Raw genomic sequence first — 20518 nt, 5'->3', positions numbered from 1 at the left:
CCAGGCAGCGCAGAAGGATGGTGAGGGAGCGATCAGCCTGGGGGGGGGGGGCTGGAGGAAGCCCCAGGTATGTTTATTCCCCCCCCCCCATCTCAGGTTTACTTTAAGCACAACAGAGCCCACAAACAGCCTAAGAAGTTTGCCTTCATCGCTGTGAGTATTGCCTGCAATTTGTGCTGTTTTCTATTGTATATGCTGCTTTAAATGATAATTGTAATGTTGGGTCATGTGACACAACACGGACACTGGAAAGCTGCTAGGAGCTGCAGCATGTCACTTTTGTGGAAAGCAACCCCCCCCCCCCCCCTCTTCCTCTATACAGCTTAAACAAACAATATATTTTTTTCTTTTATATGTAGTCATCCTTTGATATTTTGTGTTGCAGATGTGGCTGAGAAAGACACAGATGATGACTGTCGCCGTGTGGCTGTGAATGGCCTGATCTTAATGGACAAACTAAAGAATAATCTCCAGCCAGCCCCTATTGAATGAGCTCCAGCTGGAAACCATCAGATGTAGAATAATCCAGAACTCTCTGAATTGCACAAGCTCCCTTTCATGAGCAGTCGGGACCTCTTGTATATGAAACATCATGTAACAGCCAGTGCATTCCCTTGTAATAAAGCACCTTTTTACAGTTTGCATATCTGTGGATGCGTATGTCTCCATTTCTCATTCATCTCTTGAAGCCACTGCCAGCCGAAACAAGTAACTTTGGTGGCTGGTAAAATGGGCGCTCTATAAACCGCAGTGTTAATGGAGGCTATAGCATCGCGCAGTTTCTAGTTTGCAAAGTCGAAGGAGGGATCCACACACAGACTTGTAAGGAACAGTGTACCTTCATTGTCCCATCACACACGTACAATCATCTGACCATGCAGTTTATAGTTTGGGCGTCGGACTTCAGTATTGCGCAGTCTGCTATATTTGCCGGGGGGAGGGGGGTAATGTAAGGAATAGGCAGATGTTGGGTCAGTGTAAGAAGAGGGTTAGGTAAAGTAATGATAGACTACCATTAAAATTGCTGATCTTTTACTATCAGTATTTGCCAGTGCCCTTTTATACTACTAGCATCTTTACCTTGTGCACAAATTACCATTTGTGCATACGCTGGCCAGAAGCTGTGTTCCAATCCTGAATCATGGATCAGTAGTGTGGTGATTACTGATGCCTCTGTCCCATTTGAGGGAATTTTATTCACTTTCTGTTTTGGGGACATAAGAAGATATCTGTTTCTGCAATAAAAAGAGGTTCAAACCCAAGTGAAGAGACTTTTCCTTGAAATTGTATCAAAAATGATCAGCTTGATTTAAAGCGGATCTGAGATGAAAAACGTACTATAGCAAGTAACTTGTCTATATAGCTTCTCTAAGGTTTAGATGTTTTACACAGTAAATCTAGCTGCAAACAGCATCAACAGTATGATTATTTCTTCCTGTGATAAAATGAGAGCAGCCATAGTCTGCTTGTCATCATTACACAGGCAAGCAGCTCTGCATCTCCACCCCTCAGCCTATGAAAACTCCCCTTTCCTCCACTCTGCCCACTTGCCTCTGAAATCTAGTGCATGCTTTAGCAAAAGCCTCCTCATCCCCAGGCTGAGCTTCCACGAGCACTTGCAGCATGGGACTCAGAATGCCTAGGCCAGGCATGGGCAAACTCAGCCCTCCAGCTGTTACAGAACTACAAGTCCTCCAATGCATTTGCCTTTATGAGTCATGACTGTGGCTGTCAGACTCCTGCAATGCATAGTAGGTCTTGTTGTTCCTCAACAGCTGGGGAGCCAATTTTGCCCATGCCTGGCCTAGGTGCTGGAGGAGCTGGGGCTGTGGATACATTCATTTACATACAATTGGGTAATAAATAAAATATTTGGGGGGAATAATGCCCAATAAACTATATGTAAGGGGCAGCAAAAGTTTGTCTCCGATCCACTTTAACCAGTTGTACATCAAAAGAAGAAAGCACCACTATGATATCTGCAATATAAATTGGCTTTATTAAATCATGTTACAATATATTGAAAACCATATAAAAGCACAATGCATCTATGCAGGGGTACATATTAGTACAATAACAAATTGCCACAATATGTATTTTGGTCCATGTAGGAACAAAATAAAAACATCGTCAAAAATACACTCCATCTAAGTAGTCACGCAAGACAGGTAAGTAGTGGAAACCAAGCTGAAAAAGGGCATCAGTGGAAAATGGAGAAAGTGTGAAAAGCTGGGATACACACACCCTCACCAATGAGAAATACAAATGTGAGTGAACAATGCTGAAAGGTGAACTGGGGTAGGAGTTAATGGTAGCAAACCGCCGCTGAAAAGAAGGGTGCACAAAAGCGCTGGGTGAAAAAGGTTATAGCTGTAAAAAGTGCTAAGGCTTACCGGGGCTTGGGGAGGCAGATGGAGGACAGAAGAGGGAGGTGTGGCCCCTGCAAACAAGCTGGGTCTTCTGGCTTGTTTGCAGAGGCCATGCTCCCCTCTCTTTTCTACCAATATTTTTATTGTGCAGAAGACCCAGATTAATGCGACTGAAGCAGTTACTGGGGCTGATCACAGCTGAATGGGAGGATGGTGAGGGACTCGCACGTGTTTATGGGGCTGGAGGAAGCTGCAAGTCGGTATCGATTCTTTGACTTTACAGTTCTCTGGTTTACTTTAAAGACACTGTAACATCAAAAAGTTCCCCTGGGGGGTACTCGCCTCGGGAGGGGGAAGCCTCAGGGTCCCAATGAGGCTTTCCACGCCGTCCTCTGTCCCACGGGGGTCTCGCTGCAGCCCTCCGAACAGTGGCCCGACAGATCCGACACCTTGTTCAATGTTTACCTTTCCAGGCTCCAACGGGGGCGCTATTGCGGTTTTCAGCTCCGAAGTAGACGGAAATAACTGATCTCAGTCGGGTCCACTCTACTGCGCAGGCACTGGAGACTTGCGCCTGTGCAGTAGAGCAGACCCGAAAGCGATCAGGTATTTCTGCCTATTTCGTAGCCGAGAGCCGCCACAGCGCCTGTGCAGGAGGCGGGAAGGTAAATATTTACATTGCCGCTGTTCGCAGGGCTGCAGCGAGACCCGAGGGACGAAGGACGGCTTGGGAAGTCTCGCAGCAGGATGAATTCAGAAGTGTTTTGGGCAATATTATCTGCTCATATTCAGCCAAATGCTTCAGAACTCATTGGATGGCACTTCACAGTGCAGCTGGACAATGACACAAAGCATATTGCAAAAGCAACCAAAGGGATTTTGAAGTGAAGGAAGTGGAAGTGTTATGCAATGGCCCAGTCATTCACCTGACCTGAATCTGATTCAGCATGCATTTCACTTGCTGAAGACAAAACTGAAGGGAAAATGCCCCAAGAACAAGCAGGAACTAAAGACATTTGCAGTAGAGGCCTGGCAGTGCATCACCATTGATGAAACCCAGCGTCTGGTGATGTCTATGCGTTCCAGACTTCAGGCTGTGATTGACTTCAAAGGATTTGCAACCAAGTATTAAAAAGTGAAAGTTTGATTTATGATTTTTCTGTCCCAGGGCCTAGGAAAGGAGCCAGGACGCCGCCGTGGGACCTCCCGACCAGCACTGGGCTGGAGAAAACCCCAGCTGAGTACTATTTTGCTTTTTTGGTTGAGCTCGGAGTCGCTTTAAAGGAGAACTGTAGTAAGAGGTATATGGAGGCTGCCATATTTATTTCCTTTTTAAGCAATACCAGTTGCCTGGCAGCCCTGCTGGTCTATTTGGCTGAAGAAGTGTCTGAATCACACCAGAAACAAGCATGCAGCTAATCTTGTCATATCTGCCAAAAATTGTCAAACATCTGATCTGCTGCATGCTTGTTCAGGGCCTATGGCTGAAAGTATTAGAGGCAGAGGATTAGCAGGATAGCTGGGCAACTGGTATTGCTTAAATAGAAACAAATATGTCAGCCTCCATATACCTCTCACTACAGTTCTCCTTTAAACATCAGATATGTAAGTGGCAGCTCCTGTCTGACTACAGTGTGTCCCTCACTGATGAGAAATTACAACTATAATACACTTTCCTAGGAGAAAATAGCTTCTGAGAGCAGGAAGGAGATAAAAAGGATCAATAGTTCATAGATTTTTAGCTCTGGCATACTTCAATGAATGTGTCATTGAGCAAAAACAATAAAAAAAAAACTTTAAAAGTAGATTTAAAAATAAAATAGTGGAATATCTTAAAGAAAACCTGAACTGAAATTAAAAATAAGCATACACAAGTCATACTTACCTTCCATGTAGTCTACTCCTCAGTGTCTTTCTCCTCTCCTGTGTCCTGTTTGTTCACTGTGATCAAGGGAATTCTCCGTCCTCCATTTTGAAAATGGCCATTACCCACAACAGCTTTCTGGTCAGCACACTGTTTAACTGTAACATCGCCCACTTGAGCCATAGGGAAACATGGACATTTACCTGGTACATCAGTTTTCCTCTGAGCTATAACTGACAGCAACTGCTATTTTACTGACAGCAACTGATATATTTCAGATCTGACAAAATATTGTCAGAACTGGAAGGGATTAATGTCAGAAGAAAATGGTGAGCTTCTGAGAGGAACTGATGGCAAGGGAACTATGTAATGTTCATTTCAAGTTACCTCATGTGTTTATTTTAAATATTTTTACTCAGTACAGGTTCTCTTTAAGTCATTTTTGGGAGAAGGATAGATACAATAGTTTATTTTATTCATTTATTTTCACCTTAGCTGTCCTTTAGGGCTCAGCCACACTATAAGCGCTTTTCTGAACTGTCCTTCATGATAAATCTGTTCAGCAGGGGTCACTGGGGGAATTGCACTAGAGTTTCAAGAATACCAAATCGCACCATATGTGACAGGCCACATTAAAGGATACCCGAAGTGATATGTGACATGAGTTAGACGTGTGTGTACCAATAAGAAATTCCCCTTATCTCTTTCTTGCTCTCAGAAGCCATTTTCTGCTAGGAAAGTGTTTTATAGTTGGAATTTATTATCAGTGAGGGTCACACTGTAGTCACTTCCTGTCTAAGTCAGGTCTGAGTCAGCCACTTACATACCTGATGTTTAACTCTTTCAGGCAGAGAAAGAAAAAAAAGGAACACAGCATAGTTATTTGTGTGCTAGGCGCTGTACGTACACATGTCTATCTCATCATGTCACCTCAGGTATACTTTAACTTTTGGGTTGGGTCACATGACTACAGTTCCTGCATGCTGGTAAAAAAAAAAAAAAAAAAAAAAAAACTTTGCCTGCCATGATTGTTTAGTGTTACACTTAAGCGAAAAAAAAACCCCGCAAAACTTATGAGCAGGGCCGAGGCAGGATAGGCTCAGGCCTCAGGGCACAGTGTAGGAGGGGGCGCACAATTCACTCACCTATCATTCCCCTATTGTGTTTGAGGCAGAGAGAAATAAGAAAATGTGATACCTGGCGGTAACTGCAAGCCAGGTAACTTGAGATTAAGGGGTTAGGGGTCCTGAGGCGCCTCTTAAGGCCCATACACACGTCGGATTTGCGCGAACGACGGGTCGTTTGAACGTTCAGTCGTTCGCACGTTTCCGCATGAAATCCGGCGTGTGTACAGACTATCGTTCGGGAGATAAGACTGGTTACCAGCGATCCGCCCGGCGGATCGTTGGTGACCAGTCTTATCTCCCGAACGATAGTCTGTACACACGCCGGATTTCATGCGGAAACGTGCGAACGACGGAACGTTCAAACGACCCGTCGTTCGCGCAAATCCGACGTGTGTATGGGCCTTTAGTCTAATAGCAATCAGAGTGTGACGGCTGGGGTGGGAGGAATGGAGGGAGGGGCGCACTTCGGTGTCACAGCCTTGGGTGCTGGAGGACCTTGTCCCACCTCTGCTTATGAGATAATGAATTGTATGTGTAGTACAGCTAAGAAATAGAACATTAGTAGCAGATATGAGTCTCCTATTTTCAGTTATATAGCTGTTTTTCTATAACATTGCATCATTATCTAATATTTGCAGTTTACAAATTACACTCTGTATTCAGTGGCATAGCTAAGAAGCCGTGGGCCCCAGTGCAAGTTTAGCATTGGGGCATGCTATAGATAACAATTGATACAAAACACCAAAACCAATCAAGGATAACCACAGTGTCAGGTGCAAGAGCTAATACTATGTTTGCGGGGTGGGCCCTTCTAGCCCAAGGGCCGCAATGCGGTCACTACCTCTGCACCCCCTATTGCTACGCCACTGTCTGTATTTTAAATGATGAAACAGAGCAGAGCTTATGGCCCTTTGAACTTCCTAGCAGAAAAACCTTAAAGGACCTCTGTCGCGAAAATCTTAAAATGTAAAATATATGTAAACATATACAATTGAGAAGTACGTTTCTTCCAGAGTAAAATGAGCCATAAATTACTTTTCTCCTTTGTTGCTGTCACTTACAGTAGGTAGTAGAAATCTGACAGGTTTTGGACTAGTCCATCTCCTCATGGGGGGGTTCACAGGGAGTTTTTTATTTTCAAAATGCACTTAGTGAATGGCAGTTGCTCTTTCCAACTGGCAAAAAATTGTATGGTGAGCAGGGAGGCTGGCCAGTCTTTGTATAAATCCTTTTCAGGGAGCGTCTTTATAAAGGTCATGCTGAGAATCCCCTATGGAGAGATGGACTAGCCCAGAACCTGTCAGTAATGTCAGATTTCTACTACTTACTGTAAATGCCAGCAACATAGGAGAGAAGTAATTTATGGCTCATTATACTCAGGAAGAAATTTACTTATTTGTATGCGTTTTAAATGTTAAGATTTTCGCAACAGTTCCTCTTTAAATAAACAAGAAACCGTGAGAGACAGGTTAGTCAAAGAGCTATTTTCTGAAGCACTTATCTCAAATTAGTCAGAGAGCTCTGAAAAGCTTACTCAAGCCTGAGGGCCCGTTTCCACTACAGCGAATCTGCATGCGTTTCCTGCATGCAGATTCGCATAGCCAATACAAGTGGATGGGACTGTTTCCACTTGTCAGAATTTGAGCGTTTTTCTGTGCAGAAAAAATCTGCACGGCAGAGCCCTCAGAATTTGCATACCGCACACCGCTATGCGAATCGCTTACAATGTATTTGGAAAAACGCATGCGGTTTTGGCATACGATTTTTACCGCGATTTCGCATGAAAACCATGTAAAAATCACATATACACTAAACTATGCGAAATCGCAATTAAAATCGCATGCGATTTCATCAGCGGGCATTCCGCAGCGATTCCGCACCACACAAGTGGAAACGGGCCCTGAAGGTGGCTGGAGGAAGCCCCAGGTATGTATAAAATTTTCCCTTACTTATCTCAGGTTTACTGGAAAGAAAACATCAGGGGATTTAAAGAACATGATCTCTTACCTGGGACTTCCTCTAACCCCTGGAAGGCTATGTGTTCCTCGACCACAGCTCTGCTCCAAGCTGGTCTCCCGGGGTCACCTCTGTAGCAGCCAGGTCGGCATCTACAGCGCATGTGCAAGTGCCGGGAGTGTTCTGCACCCTTCTCCCATCGAGCAGCAGCAGCACACTCGCACATCTGCAGTAGCCGCCGACCTCGCTGGCTGCTACGGAAGGGTGACCGGCTTGGAGTGGAGCTGTGGTGAGGGACACATAGCCCTTTAGGGGTTAGAGAAGCCTCAGGTTAGTAGATCTCATGTTCTTTAAATCACCTGGTGTTTCCATTAAACACATTTGAGTAGAGAAATACACACACACACACGGAGTGCAGAATTATTAGGCAAATGAGTATTTTGACCACATCATCCTCTTTATGCATGTTGTCTTACTCCAAGCTGTATAGGCTCGAAAGCCTACTACCAATTAAGCATATTAGGTGATGTGCATCTCTGTAATGAGAAGGGGTGTGGGCTAATGACATCAACACCCTATATCAGGTGTGCATAATTATTAGGCAACTTCCTTTCCTTTGGCAAAATGGGTAAAAAGAAGGACTTGACAGGCTCAGAAAAGTAAAAAATAGTGAGATATCTTGCAGAGGGATGCAGCACTCTTAAAATTGCAAAGCTTCTGGTGCGTGATCATCGAACAATCAAGCGTTTCATTCAAAATAGTCAACAGGGTCGCAAGAAGCGCGTGGAAAAACCAAGGTGCAAAATAACTGCCCATGAACTGAGAAAAGTCAAGCGTGCAGCTGCCAAGATGCCACTTGCCACCAGTTTGGCCATATTTCAGAGCTGCAACATCAATGGAGTGCCCAAAAGCACAAGGTGTGCAATACTCAGATACATGGCCAAGGTAAGAAAGGCTGAAAGACGACCACCACTGAACAAGACACAAAAGCTGAAACGTCAAGACTGGGCCAAGAAATATCTCAAGACTGATTTTTCTAAGGTTTTATGGACTGATGAAATGAGAGTGAGTCTTGATGGGCCAGATGGATGGGCCCGTGGCTGGATTGGTAAAGGGCAGAGAGCTCCAGTCCGACTCAGACGCCAGCAAGGTGGAGGTGGAGTACTGGTTTGGGCTGGTATCATCAAAGATGAGCTTGTGGGGCCTTTTCGGGTGGAGGATGGAGTCAAGCTCAACTCCCAGTCCTACTGCCGGTTTCTGGAAGACACCTTCTTCAAGCAGTGGTACAGGAAGAAGTCTGCATCCTTCAAGAAAAACATGATTTTCATGCAGGACAATGTTCCATCACACGCGTCCAAGTACTCCACAGCGTGGCTGGCAAGAAAGGGTATAAAAGAAGAAAAACTAATGACATGGCCTCCTTGTTCACCTGATCTGAACCCCATTGAGAACCTGTGGTCCATCATAAAATGTGAGATTTACAAGGAGGGAAAACAGTACACCTCTCTGAACAGTGTCTGGGAGGCTGTGGTTGCTGCTGTACGCAATGTTGATGGTGAACAGATCAAAACACTGACAGAATCCATGGTTGGCAGGCTTTTGAGTGTCCTACAGAATCAGAATCAAGTTTATTCGCCAAGTACGGCAGTTGTCGTACCCGGAATTGGTTGTGGTACACATGGCATCTTTACATGGCAGACAGAACAAGAACAACAGGAATTACAATGAGACAAATATATAAACATGCAGATACTGGTGAACATTCATGGGAGCTCTGGCAGATACTAGGGAACACTCATGGGAGCACTAGCAGCTAGAGTGTGGGCCAGTACTGCCCAGAGTGGAGAGAGTTCAGAGATCGGGGTGCTGGCTAGGAGATAGAGTTCAGGTGGAGAACCGCTTGAGGGAAGAATGTGTTCCTGCGCCTGGTGGTTCTGGCGTAGATGGTCCTGTAACATCGGCCCGTTGGCATGAGCTCGAAGTGGTGATTCCCCGGGTGGGAGGGGTCACCAGAGATCTTGGAAGCCCTCGACCCAAGTCTCGCCATGTGGAGGAGGTCTAGTGGAGGCAAGGGTGATCCTATGATTTTCTCCGCAGTGTCGATTACCCTTTGAAGTTTGTGCTTGTCCTTGGCGGATGCTCCAGTGTACCATACTATGACAGAGGAACAGAGTATGGATTCCGTGGTAGCGGTATAGAAGCTGGTCAACAGTTTGCGCGGCATGCCGAATCTCTTTAGTTGACACAAGAAGAATAGCCTCTGCTGGGCCTTCTTCTGTATGTAGTAGATAAGGTCGCTCAACCTCTGTTACCCAAAGCAAGGTGCTGGAAGCCAATGCGGCAAATCAGGATACAGGAGGAATAGAATCCGCACACCCGCAGGTAGAATCCAAGGGTTTTTATTTAATCCAATTCACAAAGGCAGTAAAATGGCTGACATGTTTCGGATCATATCCTTACTCATAGCCTGAACATACTGACAACAATCTGTAGTCTATGTGGTCACATGTACTATCTGCAGCCTTCAATATGTGGGCTGCACTACGCGTTGCTTGAGACAAAGGATCTCTGAGCATTTTAATGCGGCCTCCTGGAAGACAGATAACATTAGCAATGTTGCGAGACATTACAGGGAGAAACATGGTTGCAATATGGAGGGCTTCTCATTTCAGGGGATTGAGAGGGTTACTGCCCCCTTTAGACGATGTGATCTTTATAAGAAATTACGTACACGGGAGGCATTTTGGATCCTGCAGATGGGTACTAGGGAACCAAACGGTCTCAATGCTAGGTGGGATATTAATTTTATATACTGATATCGTTTTAACTTCTGATTCTTGTACATTTGCACTTTTGTATTTTTCTACTTTTGTATTTTTGTACTTTGTCTTTTTATTACCGTTTTCTGTGTATATAGGATTTTTGTGATGGTGGTTTCTCCATATATATATATATATACACCCTTGCAGGTTTCAGTCCTGCGTCTTTAAGTTCTCCTGGTCCCATGTGTGTATACACCTAGGGGCAGAGCCGTGGTAGTATATATGGACCACCTAGTTGTCAGTATGTTCAGGCTATGAGTAAGGATATGATCCGAAACATGTCAGCCATTTTACTGCCTTTGTGAATTGGATTAAATAAAAACCCTTGTATTCTACCTGCGGGTGTGCGGATTCTATTCCTCCTGTAGCCTTTTTCTGTATCTTGGAGGTGTTTTGCTCCCACCTAAGGTTCTTGGTTATGGTTGTGCCAAGGAATCGTACATCGGACACGCTGGAGACCGCAGTATCATCAATGAGGACAGGGGAGAGCACAGGGGGGGTGCTTCCTGAAGTCTATAGTGAGCTCCACAGTTTTTGTTGCATTGAGAACGAGCTTGTTCTCCTTGCACCAACTGCTAATCCTCTCGATCTCGCTGCGGCAGGTGTGCTCCCCTTTGTTGTCAATAAGGCCTATGATTGTTGTGTCGTCTGCGAATTTAATGACCTTAACAGAGTCCGGAGATGTGGTGCAGTTCTTCGTATACAGAGAAGAGTAGAGGAGACAGTATTGCACCCTTGCGGAGCGCCTACGTTGGTGGTTCTTTCGTGGGAGAAGCAGTTGCCAAGCTTAACTCGCTGTGTTCTGTTGGAGAGGAAGTCCCTGACCCATGCACTCAGAATGGGATCTACTCCTAGCTGCCTGAGGTTGTCGCGCAGGATGACCGGGCAGATGGTATTGAAAGCGGAGCTGAAATCCAGGAACAGGATCCTGGCGTAAGAGTCCGGTTGGTCGAGGTGCTCTGTGATGTAAGCCCAATTGACATTTATGGCATCCTCCACAGATCTGTTTGCCCTATACGCGAATTGGTGTGGGTCAAGGAGGGTGTCAGTGGAGTGCTTCAGGAGGGTGAGAACGACGCGTTCGAGGACCTTCGCAATGACAGGAGTAAGGGCTACAGGCCTGAAGTTGTTGAGATCTGTATTCCCTGGCTTTTTGGGAACTGGGATAATCAGAGACCTTTTGAGGCAGGATGGTACCTTTCCTTCTGCTAGGGACCTGTTGAAGATGGGTGTCAGGGCAGGGGCTAGTTGGTCTGCACAGGATCTCAGACAGGCCAATGACACCCCGTCTGGACCAGAGGCCTTCCTGGGATTAATCCTTCGAAGCAGACTCAGTACGTCCGCTTCCTGAATGACGACTGGCGCAGGGGGATCATGACCCAGCGGTAGGATTGGGACGGAAGAAGCCTCCTTTGGTATAGGTGTGGGGGAGCTGTGCTGCGCGGGTTGGTGCTCGAATCTGCAGTAAAACTCATTGAGCTCCGCCGCCAGTTGAGCGCTGGCGGTCGCGTGATGTGCAGGTGCTTTAAAGTTCGTCACTGCCCTGAAGCCTTTCCACACCTCCCGTGGGTTGTTGGACTGGAGACTAAGACCCAGTTTGTCGGAGTAGGCCCTTTTTGAAGCCCTTAGCTCTCGGTTTAGGGAGTTCCTAGCTGCCCTGAACTCTTCTGGGGTGCCGGACTTGTGCGCCTCCTCCTTGAGTTTCCGCAGGCGGCGTAGTTTGCTGTTGAACCAAGGCTGTTGTTTGGGAAGACCCTGAAGGATTTGGTTGGGATGCACGATTCCTCGCAGAAGCTGATATAGGAGGTGACATTATCTGGTCACTCCTCCAGGGTTGGTGCCTCCAGGGCCGACCAGTCAGTACAGTCGAAACATGCCTGTAGCTCAAGCTTTGCCTCCTCCGACCATTTTCTGACAGTCCTGGTGGTAGGCTTCGAGGAACCTTCTGTAGGAAGGGATCAGGTGGATAAGGTTGTGGTCAGAGTTCCCTAGGGCAGCGCCCTGAGCAGCTTTGTAAGCGTTCTTTAGGACAGTGTAGCAATGGTCCTTGCAAAGAAAGGTGGCTATATTGGTAACGGATTTGTTTTTGTTTTGTTTTTGAATGTCAGAAATGTATATTTGTGAATGTTGAGATGTTATATTGGGTTCACTGGTAAAAATAATTGAAATGGTTATATATTTGTTTTTTGTTAAGATGCCTAATAATTATGCACAGTAATAGTCACCTGCACACACAGATATCCCCCTAAAATAGCTAAAACTAAAAACTACTTTCAAAAATATTCAGCTTTGATATTAAGTTTTTGGGGTTCATTGAGACCATGGTTGTTCAATAATAAAATTATTCCTCAAATACAATTTGCCTAATAATTCTGCACTCCCTGTATCTATATTTACAGAGCTATACATCAGACCTGAAAGAGGGACAAATGAGGAAGAAAGAGGGACAGTTGGGAGCTAGGCTTATTACCGCTGGTTAATGGCTTAGAGGGAACACACCACGTAAATAGCAGGGATCAGCGACCTCTATTTGCATAGTGCAGAGATGATCTCATGTGACTAGTAAAATACAGTGTAATGACAGCTTGTGTTGTGCCGCTCCATTGCTAGTGCGCATGCGCCTTTAGAACATGCGTGCTGCGTCATCCCCCATTGACTATATTTACACATTGCAGCATATGTTTTTGTGCTGCTCCCCAGCCCTCGCCAGCGACTAGGCTCTGCCCTTGACAGTGACATCACTAGGCTCACTAGGCTCTGCCCCTCACCGCCAGCATATACAAAAATACATTATTTTTAAAAAAAAAAAATTTACATTGCAAAAATTTGAACAAAACACTCGCCACTGCTAGGCTCTGCCCCCCGCTTCTGCTCTCATTCACTGGGCTTTTTCAGCAAAAAGTGTTGGAAAAGAATTGCATGGTTATTAACTAGCAGGTGTGGAGGATATCAGGGACAGCAGTGGGCAGATGTCCTGATGACATTGGCGGGGGAGAGGGGCGGAGGCAGGCAGAGATTGATATAATTCAGCTTCCAGCGATTGCTGGAGGCCGAATTATTGTGTTTTTTTAAGCAACTTCGGCTCCGTCTTCTGACGCGCTGATGTTACTCACTGAGAGGCACTATAGATGTGATTCCTATGAAAGTCTATAGTGGCGCTGGCTGCGCCCAAATCTAGCAGCGCTGAAAAGTACTGCTCCGGTCCCTAGTCTCTATTGTAGTCATTCAGACCCACAGTGGGCAACACCTGAAAATCTGACGGGGCACCAGTAGCCTGGTGCTGGATCCCTGAACACAATTCACTAAGTATTGCTGCATGTGGTAAAGCAGAAAACAGCGGATTTTAACAAACATTTTGTGAAATGTTAATTCACTAAAGCTGCGTACCCAACTGGCGATTTTCCCGACGACCGGGGATTTTCAAATGACATCGCAAGGTGTGTACAGGAGCACGTGTGCAAACATGCCTAGCGTTGCGCCGGTGACAACGGACCGACATGGCGGATTGGATCTCTGAGATCCCTTACGACACCATGCAAAGTGCTGCGATCGCAAGAAGTCTTGCTCGCACCGCCATGTACGTCGCGTGACCTCACACTTTAACCCGCTGACAGGAAGAGGCGTCACTGAAGGGGGCGTCGCGGGAGCAGTCGGGCGGTGAGTACGAAGCTTTAGCTCGTTACTGAATGGAAAACTGCCGACCATTACCAGCAAGTCTGTGCAAGGACTTGTGGACAGAGGAGCAACAGATGATGGAAGGCAGATAAGAAACCACCCAATTACACTTAGGCCTCTTTTCCACGAACTGTTTCTAGGCAGTGAAATGCCTCTCAAACTCTCACTGCTGCCTGGTAACTGCTCACTGCTGCCTGGCAACTGCTTGCTGAGCACACAGCTCAACAGTTCCTGGAAAAGAGGCCTTAATTGACCACAAACAAACCCTGAGTCTTTCCCCACTGTACTTCAAAGAGAAAACAGTCACACTTGAAGAATTTCACACCTAGCCTGGAAAATGGCAGTGTACAGATAGCAGGGGGGTGAATGTCTCAAACATGATAGCCCTTTCAGCTATTTGAAAGCCCAATCTACTCGATACGATTCTTTATACGATTCTATTTACGATCCGATTAAATCCAACATGTCCGATAGGGATTTGATTCAATTCGATTTGCCATTGCAAAACAATGGCAAATCGAATTGAATCCCGATCGGACATGTCGGATTTAATCGGATCGTAATCAAATCATACAAAGAATCGTATCGTGTTGATGGGGCTGAAGCCAGGAGCTACTTAGATCCCTTTAAACCTGCAGAGCTAATACATTTCAGCATCTGCTAGATAATTATCCTGCAGATTTGTAAATAGGGATTGTCAATAAGATGCAAATAATTCTGAGTCGATGAAGAATTATGCAAATTTATGTAGCTTGAAAATAGACCAATTGAATTCTAGCCCAGCAGGATCCAATTGATCTATTTTCAAGCTGCACAAATTTGCATGAAAAATGTACACAATCCTGCATCAGCTCCGAATAATTTGCATCTCAGTGATCATCCCTGTTGATTAAATATTAGCAACTCCTGAATACCTCTTGCAAAGTTTAGGGCACTAGTCTACTGTAGGGTACCCAGCAAGAAACCTTATGGGAAATTCTGCTAAAGTGATTGCGTAGACAGCACCCTCTCAAACGGCTAGGTTTCCAATAGATTGTAGTAAACTATGCCTCAACTGTTCAGCCAATCACAACGCTTTGTGCTGTGAGGGCTCGTTCACACTAGCGGTGCATGGGCCATTTTTGAGGCGATGCCGCCTCAATGGAAGGTATAGGAAAAATGCAAAACGCTCACAAAATCGCTTTGTGCAGTGATTGCGTGAGCGTTAAGAATAAATATACTGTATTTATTATTTTCCGGATCAAAGAGTTCACTTCCTGACTAACGTCAGGAAGTGAAAAAACGCAATTGCTACGCAAAAGCGCTTAATATAAACGTCCAATGCACAGAAATTTAAAAAAGGGTTCAAAAACCGTACAATGTGAACGGACGCGCAATGGGAACAAGGCCTTAGGGCCTATTCACACTTGAAAGCGCAAAACATTTTGCATGTGATTTTTCAGCAGGAAAAAAAAAAAATCTCTGAACACTGCAACGATTTTTCAGCAATCGCGTTTAGCGCTTCTATAGCACTGAAACGCGATCGCCCGAAAATCGCCTGAAAAAGGTGCAGGCGACGCCTTTGCGTTTCGCGATTTGCGGCGATTAGCGCAAATCACCCAAGTAAGAACGGGCCCATAGGGTTTTATTACACTAGCGCTTTTAAAAAGCGCTAGCGTTTGAGCGTTTTGCCGAAATCACGGCAAAACGATCTAGTGTGAATAGGCCCTCAGAGGGTGCTGTGATTGGAGAACTGTTCCCTATGAGGTTTCCTGCTGGGTCTCCTAAACTAGAGTAGCGCCGAGTTACATTCCAGCCTTTTGAACCGGAAATTTGGTTGGGGCAAAATTTCTGATCACTGTCACTAGATCACCTTTAAATCTTTCTGATCTGTTTTAAAGAGCCCCCGAGGGGGAAGCCTCTGGATCCTAATGAGGCTTATCCTGTCTCCCTCCGCCAATCCAATCTAGCGCTAGCAGCCCCGAATGGAGAGCCACAATAATATTTACATTGACTGCCTTGCGCAGGAGCACTAGTGGCTCTCCGATTGGGCTCTGGTGGAAATAGGCGAGCCTGATCGGGTCCACTCTATTGCACAGACGGCTCGCGCCTGCACAGTGGAGCGGACCTGATCAGGCTTGCCCATTTCTGCAGGATAGTGATGTAGGCGAGCTGTTCTCTGTGAATAGCTATGGGCAGCCTGACCCTGTACTATTTCTGGGTCGCAGTGTCCCGCAGTAGTACCCATGCCTTTGTCTGCACGCGTCCATTACTATGCATGCCCTGGCCCGGCGGTGCGCATCCTTGACTGTGTGGCTGTGGCCGGGCATGCTTTGCACAAGTGCGTGACGTCACGGGCCACAGGCGAGCAATCAAGGACTCGCACCGCTGTGCCAGGGCATGCATAGTAATGGGTGTGAGCAGACAAGGACACGCGTACTACTGCAGGACATTGCGACCCGGAAGTAGTACAGGGGCAGGCTGCCCATAGCTATTCGCTGGCGAGCTGTTCGCCAGCGTCACTCCTGCAGGGGAGTAAGTGGAGAGCTGCTAGTGCGCAAGGCTCCCAACAAGCAGCAACCAGCGGATCTTCAGGAGTCCAAGCGCTGGATCCTATCTGCTGATGTGGAAGCCTCTTTAGGATCCAGAGGCTTTCACCTTTGCGATAAATACCAGGGCTGTGGAGTCGGAGTCGTGGAGTCGGAGCAATTTTGGGTGCCTGGAGTCGGAGTCGGGAAAAAAATGCACCGACTCCGACTCCTAATGAATTTGTAACTAATTAAAATAGAAAATATGATAAAATGTTATATTTCTCAGATAATAGTCATTAAAAATAATGTATATATACAGTATATATACAGTAATAGCTGTGCTTAGTCCACAAAAATGAAATAAACTAATCAAAATTAGTTACTTGCGCTGCTTCAATAAAGCAGTCCCCGTATTTTTAAAGTTAAAAATATAGTATATATAGTATATTTTTAAATATAAAAATCTGATTGTGACTGTACAGTATATATGATGTGTACACAGGAATCTCATATATATGTTACGGACAGAACCCGAAGTTTGGCCACTTCTAGTTCTGGCCGGCCACTTCGGGTTCTGGCCGGCCAATGCGCGAAGTGGCCGCTGCGCTGCGGCCAATGTTAGAAATGGAATGATTCCTCTGAGGTTAATGTATCTTCTGGCCGCAGCGCAGCGGCCAAACGTATAACAACTTAGTGAATTTATTGCAATTCAGCCGGCGGCAATGTAACAATTCAAGCCGCCGGCTTTTTTTTTTTCTGCCTCTCTCTCTCTCCTCTTATGGGCAGTCGGCGGGGACATGTGTGTCCCCGGGAGTCGTTCGTCGCAGCAGGGGCAGCAGAGCGGGGAGGCTGCAGACATTGCTTCTGCCAGCACCCGCTCTGCAAGAACAGCAGGATCCCCCTGCCGCGACGAACGACTCCGGGGGGACACGCGTGTCCCCGCCGGCGGCCCATAGGAGAGCGAGAGAGGCGGGGGGGGGGGGGGAGGAGAGAGAGGCAGAAAAAAAAAAAGCCGGCGGCTTGAATTGTTACATTGCCGCCGGCTGAATTGCAATAAATTCACTAAGTTGTTATACGTTTGGCCGCTGCGCTGCGGCCAGAAGATACATTAACCTCAGAGGAATCATTCCATTTCTAACATTGGCCGCAGCGCAGCGGCCACTTCGCGCATTGGCCGGCCAGAACCCGAAGTGGCCGGCCAGAACTAGAAGTGGCCAAACTTCGGGTTCTGGCCGTAACATATATATGAAATAACATCTATGCTGCAAGTATAAAGCCTGATGTGTAGCTGTGTCACTAATAGAGATAGTCAATGAGATGGAAATAATTCTGCATTGATGCTGATTTATGCAAATGTAGGCACTCTCTTTGCTCATGAAATCAAATAATTTCATATGTTGTTAAAATTTGGTTTGGTGACTATGAATTAAAAAAAGGTACCTGAGGCGAATTAAAAGAAAAGCTTTATACATACCTGGGGCTTCCTCCAGCCCCCTTCAGGCCATTCAGTCCCTCGCTGTCCTCCTCTGCCACCTGGATCTTCTGCTATGTGTCCAGGTAATTCAGCCAGTCAGCGCTGTCCGGCCGCATGCCGCTTCCACAGCCAGGAGCGTTCTGCACCTGCACAATAGTGCTGCGCAGGTGTAGTATGCTCCCGGCGGCGGAGTGCGCGCATGCGTACAACACCAGACTGGCTCAAGTACCTGGACTAATAGCAGAAGATCCAGGTGGCGGAGGAGGACAGCGAGGGACTGATTAGCCTGAAGGGGGATGGAGGATGTCTCAGGTTTCCTTTGTTACACAGTAGTACTATACTCTACATATGCACTCCCCACAGAGCTGCAGGGAATCCACTGAGTATGTTGTGCACATAGACAACACCTCTGTGTTCAATCACCCATACACCTTGTTCAGATTGTGCATGAAGAATGTGTAATAGAGGAAGAATCTCCTCATTCCCCTGCAGAGTACCTGCACATCATTCTTACATGTACCCACAGTTATTTAGTTTTAGTTTTACATTGCCTAGGGCCTGATAGATGTTCTTTGTTCCGGTCTGTACCTTTTACAAGTACTCTTACCAAGGACTAGTTTTAGTCTAAGGCTAGTTACACACCGGGACGTTGCGTTATAGTGGACGTTATGGTCGCATAAAGTCCCCTAACGCAACGCCTGCCGGTGTTGGTAGAGGACGTTGAGTGAGCCGCGTTAAGCGGCTCTTTCCGCATTAGGGCAGTGAGAGTGGCGCTGATTGGCCAGCGGGACCACATAATGCGGAGTGAAACACTCCGCATCACGTGGTACTGCCAGCCAATCAGCGGCCACCAGTGCAGTGCATATTGAGTAGCCATGTGCGCGGCAACGTAGCGGCCTCTCCCCGCCTCCTCTCCACCCCAACACTGAGCATGTGCAAACAGTCTAACGCGGCTTAAGCTGCTGGAACGCTATAGTATGCTGCACAAACTGAAGAACGTGCAGCGTTACAAATCAGAAAGTGCCACCAAACCATTGACTTTACAGAAAACCTGTAACTAAAAAAAGTTCCACTGGGGGGTACTCACCTCGGAAGGGGGAAGCCTCCGGATCCTATCAAGGCTTCCCCCGTCCTCCTCTGTCCCACGGCGGTCTGGCTGTGCCCCTCTGAACAGCGGGGATGTAAATATTTACCTTCCTGGCTCCAGCGCAGGATCGGCTCTCCGCTCGGAGATAGCCAATCGCTGTCGGTCCGCTTTACTGCGCAGTTGTAAGTCTCCTCCGCTTGCGTAGTAGAGCGAACCTGACGGAAATCGTCTATTACCGCCTATTTCCATGCTGAGAGCCGCAGGGAAGGTAAATATATCAGGCATATCAAGCCAGGATTGTGGGACGCTTCGGGAGAGCCAGCGCTGGATTGCCTGCAGCTACAGGGGTGGGGGAAGCCTCACTGGGACCCTGAGGTTTCCCCCTCCTGATGTAAGTACACCCCAGGGTTCTTTTTTTTCAGCACAGAGTCTCTTTAATGTATTAGTGTGAGAAAATGCAACTTAACCTAACCCTATTCTCATACAGAACCCGCCTCTGGCGGGCAACTAATAACCCCCCCCCCCCCCCCCCCCGGAGGGAATTAATAACACCTCCTTTGCGGGAAACTAATAACCCTCCACTTGGCAGGCAACTAAGAATACACCCTGGAGGGCAACTAATACCCCCCTTAGCGGGCAACTAGAAACCCCCCACTGGAGTGAACTAATAACCCCCTCCCTTGTTGAGCTACTAATAGCCCCCCTTCCCGAGGGAAATAAACACCGGAGGTTGCAAAATCTTACTGCCGGGATACGGGAAAGATGCGCTGCACATGCACTGTACAGGAATTTACTGTACAGGAAGTTGCAAAATGTTATGAGTTGCAAAATCTTTCCTCACGCTGCATTGGCACTACTATAGTTGGTCTGTCTAATGTACTTTTACAGCAGCAAACATTGTCATAAGCTTTCATAGATATAAACACCGTATAGTCAAGTAACAGCCACAGCGTGAGCAAACAGAGGACCAGTTGTGGTCTTCCCCTCCCCATCAGCGCACTGTGGTGGGCTCCTCATTACTTGCTCCTGAATCTAGGCACTGGGACAGTGATGAGGTGAGGACTGTGGCCACTGCACAGGAAGAAGTTGTCCAATAGTGATGGGATCACAAGTACATTACTAGCCAAATTCATGATTCTAATGAGGCTTAATAGCCTCAGGTGTGCAGCTGGGAGAGAGGGGGTTAATTACCCAGATGTCTGGTGCTTCTAATACGCATAGAAGCGCCGGACATCTGGGTGATTAACCCCCTCTCTCCAGTCCGTACACCTGAGGTTATTAACCACTTGAGGACCGCAGTGTTAAACCCCCCTAAAGACCAAGCCATTTTCTGTAAATTGACCACTGCAGCTTTAAGGGCTCTCTGCAGGGCCGCACAACTCAGCACACAAGTGATTACCCCTTTTTCTCCCCAGTAACAGAGCTCTCTGTTGGTGGGGTCTGATCGCTCCCCCATTTATTTATTTTTTGATTATTTGGTTAATAAATTTCTCAATTTTTTTTACTTTTTTGTCTCCAGCCCTCCCTCCCCCCGCCAGCCAATCAGCGTGATCGGCTGTCATAGGCTTCAGCCTATGACAGCCAATCACTTCCCTGCCTCTGGAGGTGACAGCTGTGTTACACGGCTGTCGCCA

At 46.7% G+C, this 20518-nt stretch overlaps 1 protein-coding gene across 6 annotated transcripts in view; it reads left to right on the top strand.

Annotated features, from left to right (window-relative positions):
* Positions 1 to 646, top strand: part of TELO2 (telomere maintenance 2) — a 70738-nt gene extending 70092 nt beyond the window's left edge. For 5 of the 6 annotated variants that reach the window (XM_068244439.1, XM_068244444.1, XM_068244440.1 and 2 more), the window contains one exon: positions 386 to 646. In XM_068244439.1, coding sequence (XP_068100540.1) covers positions 386 to 492 — 107 coding nt within the window. In that variant the 3' untranslated portion in view covers positions 493 to 646. The remainder of the gene's footprint in view (positions 1 to 385) is intronic. The other variant, XM_068244443.1, reaches the window with a different exon arrangement.
* The last annotated feature ends 19872 nt before the right edge of the window (positions 647 to 20518 follow it).

This window comes from Hyperolius riggenbachi, chromosome 7, assembly GCF_040937935.1.
Source record: "Hyperolius riggenbachi isolate aHypRig1 chromosome 7, aHypRig1.pri, whole genome shotgun sequence".
NCBI lineage: Eukaryota > Metazoa > Chordata > Amphibia > Anura > Hyperoliidae > Hyperolius > Hyperolius riggenbachi.
This window is presented reverse-complemented; position numbering and strand designations above follow the sequence as displayed.